Source organism: Habropoda laboriosa, unplaced genomic scaffold (assembly GCF_001263275.1).
Source record: "Habropoda laboriosa isolate 0110345459 unplaced genomic scaffold, ASM126327v1 scaffold23, whole genome shotgun sequence".
Classification (NCBI taxonomy): domain Eukaryota; kingdom Metazoa; phylum Arthropoda; class Insecta; order Hymenoptera; family Apidae; genus Habropoda; species Habropoda laboriosa.
This window is the reverse complement of record NW_017100140.1, coordinates 1,005,689-1,021,989: the sequence shown is the minus strand read 5'-3', so window position 1 is coordinate 1,021,989 and position 16,301 is coordinate 1,005,689. Positions and strand designations below refer to the sequence as shown.

Genomic DNA, 16,301 nt, shown 5'->3' with positions numbered 1-16,301 from the left:
GTTCAAAGCGATCGCTGTGATCGAGATCCACGCGAGGGACGTTATCGAGAAGATGTACAAGGCGAGTAAGTGATCCGAACGGTTATCCGATTTCCAATCTAGCCATCTCATCCTATCTCTAGCCCTTGCAAGTTTTTCCCTCGTTCTACTGTCCACTTTTCTCGTCCCTTTCTTTCCACCGTCGCGATTATTACGGGTTTCGCGGGTTTTCTCGTCGCTTTCTTTCCACCGTCGCGAGGGTTGCAGCTGCTCGGCGACAAATTACGGGATTCAGCTGGACTTTTGGCGTCGTTGTGACGTTAAAACGACGCGTTTTCGTCTCGTGAATTCATCCGAGTGTATCGAGTTGAAAATAGACGAACGATCGACGGACAGATAGATCGGGGCGTGTATTATCCTTCCAACTATGGGAACAATTTGCCCTGGACCGTGGATAAACATTGTCAAGTGAACAGGTGCAACGTTTGCCCCGCGTATCCCGCAAATTCGCGTGTCAACGAGATTCCGTCCGTGTTGCTGCGTATCGTCGATAGTAATTTCACCGTGCTGTGAATTAAACTAATAAACGAGCGATTTTGGGGAATTGGAACTGTGCGTGAATTGCCTTTGGTACACATGATTATCGCGGAGAACGAGGAGAGCCTTGTGATCAGGAGAGGGATGATTTGTTGCTCTTTTCAGATTGCAAGGACGTGTCTGCGTTCGAGTGGCTGTCGCAGCTGCGTTTCTACTGGGACAAAGACGTCGACGATTGCATCGTCTGGCAGACAAACACGTACTTCGTGTATGGTTACGAATATCTTGGGAACACCGGTAGACTGGTGATAACACCGCTCACTGATAGGTGAGTGTAGCTTGTGGTACTGATTTGGTAATGAATTTTTGGAACGAGGAACTACTGTGCATTGATAATAGTTGCGGTAAGAGCATTTTTAAAGTGTAAATGGTTGTTTGAATGTGTTGTTACATATTTTAAACAGGCTTTTAACCGGAATACTTCACAGACAAATCGTTCTGCTTCTAATTTTATGAACGGAGCACTGATTGAGTAATCGAGAAACAAGCATTAGTAAAGGAATGAAGAACTACTGTGCATTGATACTGAAATGTTAGTTCGAATAAATTATAACGTCTTTTGAGTAAACTTTGAACATAATACTTCGCAATGAAATCGTTTCTGCTTCCGATTTTACGAATATCGTATGAAAAATAATTCCCTCACGACGAGCAAGACGAGTTAGCTCCGCGTGTAAAGGAGACACATTGAACGGACGAATTTCTCAGATTTAACAGGTTAAAAAATTCGACGTTTCTTCGTTTTTGAACAGATTCGCAACACGAGAAGTTGGAGTTTTAGTCGCGAAGCGTCCACGAAAACGTAATCAACGTTAATCAACAGTTGTTGGATTGAAGGGAGCGAGTGTGATCCTCGAAAGTTCGCGGCGCAACTTCGTGGACGCTCGCGAAGAAACGCTCCAGCGACAAATTCTAGCTGGAGAACACCGACGGAGGCCGTAATTAACGTTAATCAACGAGGCTTCCTTCAGCCCCCGAAGGGAGAGGTGCACCGGAGCCTTTGGATCTTGATGTAACTTCATCAATTATGAGGGGAAACTGATGTGTGTAAAACAGGATACAAAAACAAAGTGCCTCGAGGGAGAATGTTGTACGTTCGTGAAAAGTGTGATAACACTTTCGACACGTTTCGAGGAGTGATAGAATTATAATTTTTTAATTTCTCTAAAGAGTCTAATGTACTGGGTGTCCAACTTTAATCAACTCACAAATCACAAAAATCTCTCCCTTACAAAATCTTGTTACTCTTCAATTTCTCTAACTAAAAATAATAATATTTCCATTCCTATGAAGAGTCCAGTATACAGAGTGTCCAAGTTGAATCAATGCACGTACCATTAAAATCTCGCCCTCAAATTAACAATGAACTCTCCCTCAATCTTATTATTCTTCAATTTGTCTAACTGAAAATGACAATTCTTCTGTTTCTATGAAAAGTTCAATGCACCGGGTGTCCAATTTGAATCGACGCACAAATCACTAAAATCTCTCCCTCAAATTAACAATTAACTCTCCCTCAATCTTATTACACCTCAATTTGCTAACTGAAAATGATAATTCTTCTATTTCTATCAAAAGTGCAATATACAGGGTGTCCAATTTGAATAAACGCACAAATCACCAAAATCTCTCCCTCAAATTAACAATGAACTCTCCCTCAATCTAATTATTCTTCAATTTGTCTAATTGAAAATGACATTTCTTCTATTTCTATCAAAAGTGCAATATACAGGGTGTCCCATTTTGAACAATGCATAAACCACCAAAATCTCTCCCTCGCAAAATCTTATTACTCTTCAATTTCTCTAATTAAAAGTGACAATTCTTCTATTCCTAAATATGAAGAGTCCAATGTACAGTGTGTCCAATTTGAATCAACTCATAAATCACAAAAACCTCTCCCTTACAAAATCTTATTACTCTTCAATTTCTCTAACTAAAAGTGACAATTCTTCTATTCTTACGAAGAGTCCAATGTACAGGGTGTTCAATTAGAGCCAACGCACAAATCACCAAAGTCTCTCCCTCTCAAAATATTATTCTTCAATTTGCCTAACGTAGAATGAAGATACGAAAAAAATGAGAGAAGCACTCTCACGAATTCTTACGAAGAATCTAACATACAGGATGTCGAATTTTAATCAACGCACAAACCATCAAAATCCACCGCAACATCTAAACCTTCGTTTATCAATTTCGTTCCACAAACGTGTCGAGTCCACAGAACCGCATAATATACTCCTGTGAGAACACGACGGTGGTATATTCTCTCCTATGGTGACCGCGTTCGAGAGGAGAGAGCAGTTTGCGCGACAAGGAACATCAAAGGAAACGGATAGAGGGAGGAGTGTGTGGGAGAGAAGAGGGGAAGGTCGGACGATACTTAACGCGGTATCGATTTAATCGCGATAAAAGGGTTCGAGCCGCGGTGGTCTAATTTATGGACAGGATCGACCAATCCCGATACATTTGTTCTCCAACGCGGTGAATTTGTCTTGCGGAAAGAAGAACGCGACGCCCGCCTTGGTAGTACATCGAGACCCACCCCCTTAACCCACTCTTTTGCCCCCTCGACGACGACTCGCCCCCGTTGAAAACGGATTAAACCGACGAATCGTGGCGTGTTCGAGCCCGTGGAAACGTTTCGCGGAAGATTGAAGTTGGTGTGTTCGTTTCGCGCGGAATTTTTTGATCGTGAACCCTACTTTTTTTTTAATATTTGAGGGTGCTGTTGTTGTTACTATATTTTTATTTTCATTTTCATTAGATTTTTAGTAAGTTTTTAGAGAAGAAGGAGAATTAGAGATTTTAAAAGAGATAAGTCACTTTGAAATGTATAATTATTGAAAAGTAGAGATTTTGGCGAAGATTAGTCACGTTGAAATGTTGAATTATTGAAAAATAGAGATTTTAGAAGAGATCAGTCACGTTGAAATACATAATTATTGAATAATAAAGATTTTAGCAGAGAAATATTTAATTACTGAAAAATATTAATAACTTGAAATTTTCGGTCCTTTAATCTTCCTTTGCGCACATTTTACTCGAGCACTGAGTCGAACAATTTAATAAAAATTTCATTTCTGAAAGTTGAAGAACAACGTTCGAATTAAATACTGTTTCGTCCAGTACAATTTTCAGGGATACATTGATTATTCGGTATGTTCAATTCCAAAAATTTCTTAGTTCTTCAATAAAGCCCAAAATACATATTCTTCTATCTTTTGATAGATAACAAAGCTCCACTTTCGTATTTTCAACTCATATGAAATACTGCTAAAAATTTCGCCTTTATCGCCAGCAATTTAACGACTGACATGACCAATTGATGGCAATTCTTCGAGGATAATTCGATTTCGATGGTAGGTGTTACATAACGCTGACCACCGCCCTCCACTTGTATCGAGGAGGAAGTCCCAAGGGTCCAGCTGGCACGGGAAAAACCGAGACCGTGAAAGATCTTGGGAAAGCTCTGGGATTCAACGTGATCGTGCAGAACTGCTCGGAGGGACTCGATTACAAAAGTATGGGCAGGATGTTCTCTGGACTGTCGCAAACCGGCGCATGGGGATGCTTCGACGAATTTAATCGGTAAATTAAGGAAAAGGTCGAACTTCTTCTCTATATTCAAGTTTGTAGAAATTCAATTTCTTTTTTAGAATTAAAAGCGCCATTATGGCGAACGCTATATGATACTATAGAAAATGTTTCTGAAACAGTGATAATCACCGATTTTGATGAAACTTTGATATATAGTAATTCTCAAAAAAATACTCTTCTTTTCTATATTTGTAGAAATTTAATTTCTTTTTTAGAATTAAAAGCGCCATTATGGCGAACGCTATATGATACTATAGAAAATGTTTCTGAAACAGTGATAATCACCGATTTTGATGAAACTTTGATATATAGTAATTCTCAAAAAAATACTCTTCTTTTCTATATTTGTAGAAATTTAATTTCTTTTTTAGAATTAAAAGCGCCATTATGGCGAACGCTATATGATACTATAGAAAATGTTTCTGAAACAGTGATAATCACAGATTTTGATGAAACTTTGGTACATGGTAATTTTCAAAAAAATATTCTTCTTTTCTATATTTGTAGAAATTTAATTTCTTTTTTAGAATTAAAAGCGCCATTATGGCGAACGCAATATGATACCATAGAAAATGTTTCTGAAACAGTGATAATCACCGATTTTGATGAAACTTTGATATATAGTAATTCTCAAAAAAATACTCTTCTTTTCTATATTTGTAGAAATTTAATTTCTTTTTTAGAATTAAAAGCGCCATTATGGCGAACGCAATATGATACCATAGAACATGTTTCTGAAACACTGATAATCACAGATTTTGATGAAACTTTGGTACATGGTAATTCTCAAAAAAATATTCTTCTTTTCTATATTTGTAGATATTTAATTTCTTTTTTAGAATTAAAAGCGCCATTATGGCGAACGCAATATGATACCATAGAAAATGTTTCTGAAACACTGATAATCACAGATTTTGATGAAACTTTGGAACATGGTAATTCCCAAAAAAATATTCGACATGTATTTTTTTATATCTGCAATCATCCACAGTGAAAAAGGGAAAATCGCCCTCGAAATTGGAGATGGTAAATATATTTAGATACTCTAATGTCTCGAAAACCATTAAAGACAGAGGAACACTGTAAATTGACAACCTTTCTATTTTTCAGCAACAAATTTAAAAAATAAGAAATCCGGTGCACCTCTTCATTTTTCAGAAATTTTTTCACCCTTCATTGTGAACGATTGCAGGCAAAAAGAAATACCTATCAAATATCTTTTTTTATACTAGTATTACAATACTGTACACCAAAGTTTCGTCGATATCGACTATAATCACTCGAGGATGTCCCCTTGTCAGTATTTTAATCGAGCGAAGGGGATGATTTAGCGCGGCAAATTGACTCGAATTCTTCGTTGAACGACAGCATAAACATCGAGGTGTTATCGGTGGTGGCGCAACAGATACTATCGATACTCACTGCACTCTCGCAGAAGCTCACCAGATTCGTGTTCGAAGGCGTTGAAATATCGCTGGTGCACACCTGCGGCATCTTCATCACGATGAATCCCGGGTACGCGGGCCGCACCGAACTTCCCGATAATCTGAAATCCATGTTCAGGCCAATCTCGATGATGGTGCCGGACAGCAGCATGATAGCTGAGATCAATTTGTTCTGCGAGGGCTTCGAACAGACCCGTGTCCTTGCCAGAAAGGTTCCAACATATCTACCGACATGAATTTACGATTTTTATAAGACGTTCTATTATTTTTCTTTTTTTTTTTGCACGTATATCGTAGGTTTTCACGTTGTACACGTTGGCACAGCAACAATTGAGCAAACAGTATCACTATGACTTTGGATTGAGAGGTATAGTAACGCTGACGAGATACGCTGGAAGGAAGAAGAGGCTGTATCCGAATTTACCTGACGAAGAAGTAATTTCTATGTATTTTATTTAATTACTATTATTATTTCACTGTAATATAGATTTAATTTAACATTTTCGACAATTTAATATTTTTCCAAATTAAAAAAAAAGGATCCTTCAAACTCAACATTTTAATATTATGCAATTTTTCTTTATTTCATTTTTTTCTTCATGTACTTGTTACATCTATTCCTTCAATTTAATCTGTCTCCTAATTTAAAAAAGATGTTCCTCGAACCCAGTCTTTCAATATGACGAAGTTTTTCTTTACTATCATTCTGCTATAATATATAACTTTTGTCCTCACATCCTTCTTACACCTACCTCTTCAGTTCAATCTTCCTCAAAATTGAAAAAAAAAGATTCCTCAAGCCAGAACTCTTAATATTGTACAATTGTCCTTTATTATCATTCCACTATAATATATCATTTTACTTTCTCAATTCCATCTTCTTCAAAATTAAAAACAGAGTTCCTCAAACCCAAGCTTTCAACCTGTTAACTGCACTCACCTTTCAATCAAAAATTGAATCCCTCCAATTTGCAATTAAAAATGAGTAAAAATGATAAGCACTCAACTCTTGCAAATGTGAATATGTGAAACAAATAAACTATTGAATTCTAAGTATTAGTCACTCAGCAACGAGTTAACTCAGCTTCCCCAGTTAACAAAATAACATCCCACAATTTTCCCCTCAACCACTTTCACACCTCCTTATGCCTCGAACCTCGTTTTCCGCTTCGTCAACGTCTCGAGATAGCTTCGAGACTCTCGCGGCCATCGGTGACGCGATCATTCGATCGGACTATTACACGATCGGTAAAATGGAAGACGAACGATGCGACTAATAAACCGATGCTCCGTGCAGGTGATCATTCTCGCGATGAAGGATATGAACATCGCTAAACTCACCTCGGACGACTTGCCGCTGTTCCTCGGTATCACCGGCGATCTCTTCCCGGACGTGGAGGTGCCACCGGTGGATTATGAGGAAATTATCGGTTATATAAGCAAGGAGGCTGTCAAGTTGAAGCTGCAGGTAATCTCGAACACGGTGGTATCGAACGATCTACCCACGTCGAATGGAAGTATGTCCGGATTTTTACTGGCGTGTCCTTTTTAATAGAGGCGACATCGATCGAGGAAGTATGGGCGTGCATGTTGAACGTTGATAATGTATCGGTTGTTTCGTGAGAAATTAATTGGTGCAGGAAGTAACGCTTTGAGATTCTTTTTTTTTTCCTCACAGATGCGTTACTTTCAATAATTCATCCACATATCCTCTCTTTTTCTATTTTTCTACTGTTTTAACTTTATACAGGAATTACTAAGAGACATTTGGTCATGCCTAAAACCTTGGGTATAGAGAAATATTTCATTAAATTGTGATATGTTCGATCTTCTCTAAGATTCTCCTTCCTCAAAACAAGTCCTCACGAATGCATTGTCCTCAACTATTTATTTACACATTCCCTATTTTTCTATTCCTTTAACTCTATGCAAACATTCTTAAAAAACGCTGGCTCGCGCCCAAAATTTTAGACTCGGAGAACTGCTAAATAAGTTATTCTATATTTAATCTTCTCTAAGATTCTCTCCCTCAAAGTCTTCCACTCGCAAGTCCTCACAGATGCATTAACCTTAACTATTTATCCGTACACTCCCTCTTTTTCTATTTTTCTACTCTTTTGCGAATATGCGGGCATTTCTAAGAGACATTTGGGCACAGAGATCTATTAATTAAATTATGCCATGTTCGATTTTCTCTGAGATTCTCCTTCCCCGAGGACTCTGACTCTCAAGTCCTCGCAGATACATTTTCCTCGACAATTCATCCACACATTCTCTCTTTTCCTAAAAGACTTTTGTACTCAGAATATTCTCACACACTCACTTAGTCCAAGCACTTGTCATTCCGATCCAAGTGCCTCTTCGTGAAATTCTCTCATTCCCACAATGGCAGTCAACGAAAACAATAGAAAGAGTTTTACAATCGGCCGAAAAATGATTCTCTAATCTCCCCCTATCGATTGCTTCACCCGCAGTTCTAAAACAACCTCCGTAAATCGACATTCAAAATTGTCAAAAAATCCTCATTAGAGATCGTAACACCAACCGCCAAGAATCATCAGAATTCCAATCGAATCGCAATTTCACGGGACGGTCCGCCTTCGAGGGCCATTAACATCTCAATCTAGCAAGACTAGGTGAACTTGCCGGAAGTGCACACACATACACACACCCTCTGCTAACATTGTTTCCAGCCTATTCCCCTGATACTGACGAAAGTTATCGAGCTGTACGAGACGATGAATTCGAGGCACTCGACGATGATAGTCGGCGAGTCGAATACCGCGAAGAGTGTTACGTGGCGCGTACTGCAGAACACTATGACGAGCATGAAGAACGACAAGAAGCCCGGCTACACAGCCGTTCACGTGTATCCCATTAATCCAAAAGCGTTGAGCCTCGCTGAACTTTACGGGGAGTACAACCTTAGCACAGGCGAATGGCACGACGGCGTCATATCGTCGATCATGCGGAAAACCTGCTCCGGTTAGAGCTTTCCACACATATCTCTCTCTCTCTCTTCTACGCTTCCACGATTTTTTCTTTCTTTTTTCTTTCTGGTCATCGCGGGTAGTCAAAGTGGGCAAAGAGTGGACAGAGTCTCGTTACTTTTGACAGACGATAGCCCTGACACGAAGTGGATCCTCTTTGACGGACCCGTGGACGCCGACTGGATCGAGAACATGAACAGCGTGATGGACGATAACAAGGTGTACCTTTCTATTCAAAATTAATATCCTTCTATACTCTGCTGGATGGTTAAAATGCGAGATTATGTATTCGGGAGTGTAGAGGGTGTTTCCTTTGTGACTCACCTACTGTACGTTCAAAATAAGAATAACCTCGCTCTCGGACCGATTTTCGTCCGTTCTGCGCACAGACAGAGAGTGTAGCAGAGGGTAAGACGGGGAGAAACGTAGGTTTGGACGTTCTAGCCCTGCCTAAGGCAAGTCCCATGCGCGAAACGAGGTTATTCTAATTTCGAACGAAGAGTAGGAATTGTTTTCGATGGTGTTGGTGACACGGTGCCGACGGTGTACTGTGATATGGATCGAAACTGAGAAATTTAAGGAAAAGTGAAAATTACTTTAGTTTTAGTTTTGCTTGAGAAATAATTTTTAACGCTTCGTTGGATAATAGAGGTAGAGGCAAGTCGCTTATTTTCGCTGATACTGGTGACACGGTGCCGACTGTGTACTGTGAAATGGATCGAAACTGAGAAATTTAAGGAAAAGTGAAAATTACTTTAGTTTTAGTTTTGCTTGAGAAATAATTTTTAACGCTTCGTTGGATAATAGAGGTAGAGACAATTTGCTATGGTGATAATTCGCGTCTTCTGTCCACAATGTGTTAAGTAATTAAGGATGACAAGTCTCCCTATAGTCGTTCTCAATGAAAATCGTTTCAAGGTCACCAATTTTTTTCACTTTCGAGATCACTTCAATGCCGTAATTTAAAAGGACTTGAACCCGTGTTAACGTCAAAGTGTTTTCCAGACAAGATTTTCAATGTTGAACTCATTTAGCGTCAACTGTAACACAACGTCGAATTACAAAATACAGAAGTTGAAGAGGTGATATGTTCGGTTGTAACACGGTTGTACGGTCTTGATTCTTTATTCTGCGGTTCTTCTTACAATTGTCGCCTGGGCGTCACTCTTGCGGACTAATTCGGTTACCCCGAAATCTCGCGCTTTTATCGCCTCGCCTATCTTTTAGCGGGGGGGGGGGCACATCCTTGAACCCGCGGGATCATTATCGCAGGATCATCGGCCAAGGCGGCGGTTGGTGATGTTTACTTTGCCTATAAACGCGACTTGTCATATTCGGCAGTCGACACAACACAGTCGGGTCGATGCCCCGTACGAAAAACGGCCTAGCCCGAGTTCGTCGGCCGTAGACGTTTACAAAAACTAAGCCGCGTAGGAAGTAAACGTCAACCGTCGCGTTCGGCGTTTGCTGAATTTCCTTTGTCGCTAACTAATCCGCGGTTTTATTTTGTGTGCCGTCACAAAGTTAGTATGCAAACAAATATGTCGATTACTTTGAAAAATCTTCAAGATAATTTTGGAAGAACTTTTTTTCACAACTATTACTCCTCTCGGTAATTTTTTTCATATTTTCACTGCCAACGAAGGTAATTTAATTGTTCGCTATAAACGAGACACCCTGTATCGTGAAATATCCAGGGAAACCTTCAGCCGCAGAGATCTGTGCATTCTACCAAAGCTGAACTTCGAGGAAAAATATACATTGTAAATCTGAAAAAATCTAACTATTAATTCCTCGAAACCAAATTCGAAAGATTTCACAGGAGATTTGCGACTATTTCCGAACATTGACAGACGTGCACGACGGTTCTTCTAAGTATGACGCGGGAGATTTCGTCGATCCCGAAACGTTCGTAGCTGTTCCCGATATTTGTACTGCAACATGGTTATTGACTGTCGGATTTTCCGGGGGCTTCTGTTTTCTCTTGGTCTTCAATTTTCTCTCAGTTCCCACCCGACCATCTTCAATTTCCTTCAAATCTCGGATTTCACAGATTTCCCTTGTTTACTCGGAAATCTCCGATCTTCGATTCTCCCCCGTTCGACGTTTAGCAGTTCCTCAGTCTTCTCTCTCTCTCTCTTTATACATAAATTATTATCATCCTCCACGTAGGTTCTGACCCTGATAAATAACGATCGAATCACCATGCCGGACCAAGTGTCCTTGTTATTCGAGGTCCAGGACCTCGCTGTCGCCTCGCCGGCCACGGTTTCACGCGCTGGGATGGTTTACAACGATTACAAGGACCTTGGATGGACACCTTACGTGGACAGTTGGCTGCAAAAATTCCTGTCGAAGGTGGAATTCGTGGGAGAGGTAAACTGAATTATTTCACTTCTAGAAATTGCGAGAAATTAATTTTTTTAATCGTCCAAAACCTCTTTTTAACCTTTTAGATGTGTTTCTGGAGATAGTGAGCTGGGATTTTAGATATAGAGATAGAAACTTAAATATAGAGAGAGAGACTTTTAGAGTCACTACACTTTCTCTGTATTATATTGGGTTCGTAGCGAAATTTAAACCATCGTATCTCTGTCTCTAATTGACACAGCGATGAAAGTTAAAGGGTGGTTTCCTCGACAGTTAGAGGCGAATCCAACGCGCTACTCAAATTGTTTTTAAGATGAATAGGGGTGGATATAAGTCGAGTTATATTTTTCGCAGTGGAGCGTGGATGTTGAGAATTTTTCGTGGCTCGATCACGGAAAAAATAGTCCGCTTTGGGAGTAATTTTAGGGGTACGTTGGATTGATCTTCTTCTGGTTTTCGCCGCTATCTTAATTAGAATCAGAGATGCGGTGGTTTGAATTTTTCCTACATTTCCTTTCCTGACAAATATCTTCGATATTTCAATCATAATATTTTTGACTAATTTCGAACAAAATAACGCCTAATACCGTAAACAAATGTGATTTCACTTGCGCACAAAAAAGATTTCAGCATCCGCCGTGCGTGCGAGTATCGCGCCATCCTCTATCCCAGAATTTTCAATAAACTCAATTTCTATCGAATAATTTTCATTATTGATCTAATTTTTGTGAAACAATTTTCTCGTCCGTCGGACACACTTTGTTCAACAATAAAATGACTCCAACAGATGAGAAAATTGTTTAACGAGCACGTGAACCCTACGCTGGAGTTTAAACGGCGAAAATGCGACGAATTAGTCCGAGTTCCTGAACTGAACGCGGTTCAATCATTGTGCAAACTCCTGGAAGTGCTCGCAACCCCGGAAAATGGCGTTGATTACACAGGAGACATAGACATGTTCACCAATATCTGCAGAATGTGGTTCTTCTTCTGGTACGTTTTCCTTCGATCTTCCATTTTTGCACGGTGGAAATTGTTCAAAACCGTGCGATTAATTCTTCTCCCAGCTTGGTATGGTCGGTGTGCGGCTCGGTGAACGAGGAGGGTCGCTTCAAGGTGGACAATTTTATACGAGAAATCGAGGGTACGTTCCCGTTGAAGGACACGGTGTACGAATACTTCGTCGACTCGCGTTTACGTTGCTTCGTCTCCTGGGAAGAGAGATTGTCCTCTGTGTGGAAAGTCCAGCCTGGGTGTGTTTCAATTTATTCCATCTTAATCACTAGACTGCGAATTTTTACGCATTTAAGAAGAATTTGAAGGTACAGAAATACAAGAAATGCAAGTAATAAGCTACAATAGTACTCGGTATGCTGTAATATCTAGCGAACGCAGGCAAATAGAATCGGGATTGAGGAGGTAGTGTGTGAGAAGTTGAGAAAAAAGGAAAAAAATGAGAGAGTAACTAAGAGCACCTGAGTGAGGCTAATTAAAGTTGAGGAAATTGTAGAGAATAGGAAAGGGTGCAATGTACAGTGAGTGATCAAATTATTACGAACACTTGGAAATTATGTATCACTTACTTATTCGAAGTTTGAACAAGAATGGAATCGAAAATACACTTAAAGTGAAACCTTCTTTTATTACAAAATGTATTCTTACGTCCGACGTCGCTCGGGTTAATACAATACAATACATCGGTATTCCCGATAGACCAGCACGTCCTAAAAAGCGAGGTCTTAGCCCTCGACGCCTCTCACACCTGAACACCACATGACCTAAGATAATAAACAGACCTTCGACATCACCAAGCGATATAACAAATTCCCCACTTTCACACACCCTAAACACACCGAAAACACCAATCACCACACACTTCCACCACCTACGACAGCTTCACGCCACCAATCACAACACACGCGTAATTTATAAAATAGCGAACACCACACGACACGACACACAATTCTCCTACAAGTAAGCTCGGACATTTCGCGCTCTGTACACGTTCTCAAATATATAGTTTAATAAGAAGTTTTTGTGCGTTAACTATCAATCTACCGTGCACCACCTGATTCTTTGAATGGTTTGACTCGAAAAGAGAGACGATTAACGAGGGACGATTCGTAACATAATATTCAAAGGGAATTCTAATTTTCAAAAATATAGATATCATTCCCATCTATAATTGCTTGAATACGTCTCGGCGTGATAAAAATTCGCAGTCTACCAATTACTCAGTATTACATTCAGAATGATCAAATGCACCCACATAAGCAAACCACTGTTCTCTGTCAACTTTATTTATCAATCAACCCCTTGCCCTATGACAACGAGTGAAACTCGTGTCACAGATTTTGGTCGAGATCTGACAAAAACAGTTACATCGGTAACAAAAGTTAATTTCACCTCCGATTTTCGATTTAATCTATAAAACTGAAGATTGCCAAATTTAATTAACCTACGATACATCAGCTTTTCTCACTTAATGCGGCACTAAAACAGTAAATAACTGACGCTTAGATGAACAGTCCGGAAAAGAAATCATACGTCAAGGGGTTAAGGCATCTTCCATTTTGTTTTTTAGAAGCTTTCTTATCTTCCAGCGTGAAATTACAATTGACAGCTGAACGAAAGATTAGGAAATATATATTATACATGTTTTTTAAAGAAACGTGATGTTAATTTGAAATATCAGGACGCCGTTCTACAAACTAGTCGTGCCCACGGTGGACACGGTTCGATACGAGTACATCGTCAGTTCCCTCCTGAAGAACCAATTCCCGGTGCTTCTGTTGGGTCCCGTGGGCACGGGGAAAACGTCGATGCTTCAGTCGGTGCTGAACTCCATGAGTCCGGAAAAATACAGCGTGCTCGCGCTGAACATGTCCGCGCAGACAACGTCGAAGAACGTACAGGTGAGAGATAGTGGTTTAGGTTCCTTAACTCTTTCGGTACGATCATCGACAGCCGCCAGTCGCTTACATACGGTCCAGTATCGATTTAGCAGAAATGTCCTTTATTTCTTGCGTTATCACTTATTGTTAGTGTGTCTATTATAGTGTAAAAAAAAATTATTTTTATATCTCGATGAAATTTATATGTGGGACAGTTCACGGGAAAATATTCGACACGTATTTTTTTTTATCGCCTATCGTCCACTTTGAAGGGGTGAAAAAAGTCCCTCATAGTTGAGGGATGAAAACGTGTTTTCTGGAATATCTCGAGAATTAATTGGCCTAGGAAGAAGATTCTTTTTTTGAATTATGTATTTTTGAGTGGCACATTCAATCGCGTAAAGAATTAAAAAGAAAAGTATTTGTTTAAATAGTATATTAAACAATTCTTCAAATTTTCTAATCTTTCAATCTAGTCTGATTTCTGTGGCGCCTGTTCAGCTACCATTTAGTTAACTATGGTCAAGGAATGCAAAAAATTGTGTTCTCATTTCAGGACACTTTTGAAAGTCGTCTCGAAAAGCGCACAAAAGGCGTATACATTCCTGTGGGTGGAAAAATCATGATCGCGTTCATGGACGACTTCAACATGCCCATGAAAGAGACTTACGGTTCACAACCTCCGTTGGAATTGATTCGACAATTAATCGGATATGGATTTTGGTAAAATTTTACTAATAAATAACTATCGGGGCCTCCATGCCCAAAAAATAGGAAGTCGACGCGTGGAAGCGACAAGTTTTTATTGTAAATTTCTCCTAATCACAACAGCTCAATTCTCACTACTCGCACAACAAGCAACGCAACCTAATACTTAAGAACAATATTATATCTAAATTAACTATGTAATATGCAGAAGCACTTAAGATACAAATAAAAACTAAACTGTAAAACTGGTTGGCGTAGCGGGCAAAGCCTCGGCCTGCTACGTCGAAGGTCCCGGGTTCGATTCCCGTTGGGTCCCTCAATATTTTTTCCTCGTCGGTTCCTACACTAATTCCAGCGATTAATGATACTAACAGTTTTTGTATATATCCGAAGGTACGACCGCGAGAAACAAGTACAAAAGTACATACAAAAGCTGCTACTAATGGCAGCCATGGGTCCTCCAGGAGGCGGCAGAAACGTCATCACGAATCGACTACTCACAAAATTCAACGTCATCAACATGACATTCCCTGTTGAGAAGCAAATTATAAGGATATATGGAACAATGTTGAATCAACACATCGGCGATTTTCACGCTGAAGTCAAAGGAATATGTTAGTGGCCTGAATAAAATTAACAGTGTAACATTTAATCGACGGTAATTAAATATTGTCCTTGTTTAATTAGCCAATGAGGTAACTGTCTCCACGATTGGCTTGTACAACAACGTAATCAGCAAGATGCTGCCTACACCAGCTAAAATGCACTATTTGTTCAATCTAAGGGACATATCGAAGGTAAATATATTTCTTCCCAAATTTAGAAATTTAAAAAATTCTTCAAATTTCGATTTTCGAAATTGACTTTATTTTTTTCCTATTATACAGGTATTCCAAGGTTTGCTACGAAGTCACAAGGACTACCAATTCTCCAGACAAACCTTCCTTCGTCTGTGGGTGCACGAAACGTATCGCGTCTTCTGTGATCGGCTGATCGACGAAAAGTAAACTCGAGAAAACATCCTCTGAAAGATCCTTCGAATATCAACGCAAAATTTCTTCTTCCTCAGGGATAGAGAATGGTTCGTGGAGCAGCTTGGTGAACAACTTGGGAAGCATTTCGATCTGACGTACCAGAATATCTGTCCAGAGAAGAGATGTCCTCTGTTTGGTAAGTTTTACAGCGGGCGAAGTAATCGAGAAGAAAAATATCAAGGAATTCCCAAGCTGGACCTAATCTAGGCCTAAGCAAATCCTCGGTTAATATAATCCAGGTCTAACTTGCCAGCGAACCTGACCCGTTCTACGTGGATCTAACTCGAATCTAATCCACGCTTAATCCACGACACTCGTAGGTAGTTTCATGAACGCCTGGGACATTTACGAAGACCTCACGGACATCGGTGCCGTGAGGACTTACATAGAGGGCCAAATGGAGGAGTATAACGCGTCCACGGGAGTCATTCGCATGAATTTGATTCTTTTCCGTGACGCCGTTGAGCACATATGTCGCATCGTTCGCGTGATCTCTCAGGTTTGGGTCACCGATAACTAATTTTGCGTTCTCCTGTAAAATAATAGACGTTAGAATTTTCAGTCCTCTGGTTAATTATGAAAAAGTTAGAATTATTGCTGAATGATCTCGACAGCCTAAAATTTTGCATATTTCTGTATCGATAATTTACTTATGCTCGTTTATTTAATTATAGAAAAATTGGA

General features: G+C 39.7%; 1 protein-coding gene across 1 annotated transcript in view; it reads left to right on the top strand.

Moving 5' to 3' along the window:
* Positions 1–16,301, top strand: part of LOC108580029 (dynein heavy chain 2, axonemal) — a 61,110-nt gene that overhangs the window by 24,844 nt on the left and 19,965 nt on the right. The window contains 18 exon segments of the mRNA XM_017943689.1: positions 1–65; positions 682–844; positions 3,943–4,167; positions 5,545–5,833; positions 5,919–6,056; positions 6,919–7,089; positions 8,315–8,606; positions 8,739–8,830; positions 10,784–10,987; positions 11,769–11,974; positions 12,049–12,234; positions 13,677–13,896; positions 14,432–14,598; positions 14,977–15,197; positions 15,271–15,380; positions 15,471–15,586; positions 15,653–15,757; positions 15,942–16,098. The exon segment at positions 1–65 is cut by the window's left edge and continues 24 nt beyond it. Coding sequence (XP_017799178.1) covers positions 1–65; positions 682–844; positions 3,943–4,167; positions 5,545–5,833; positions 5,919–6,056; positions 6,919–7,089; positions 8,315–8,606; positions 8,739–8,830; positions 10,784–10,987; positions 11,769–11,974; positions 12,049–12,234; positions 13,677–13,896; positions 14,432–14,598; positions 14,977–15,197; positions 15,271–15,380; positions 15,471–15,586; positions 15,653–15,757; positions 15,942–16,098 — 3,127 coding nt within the window.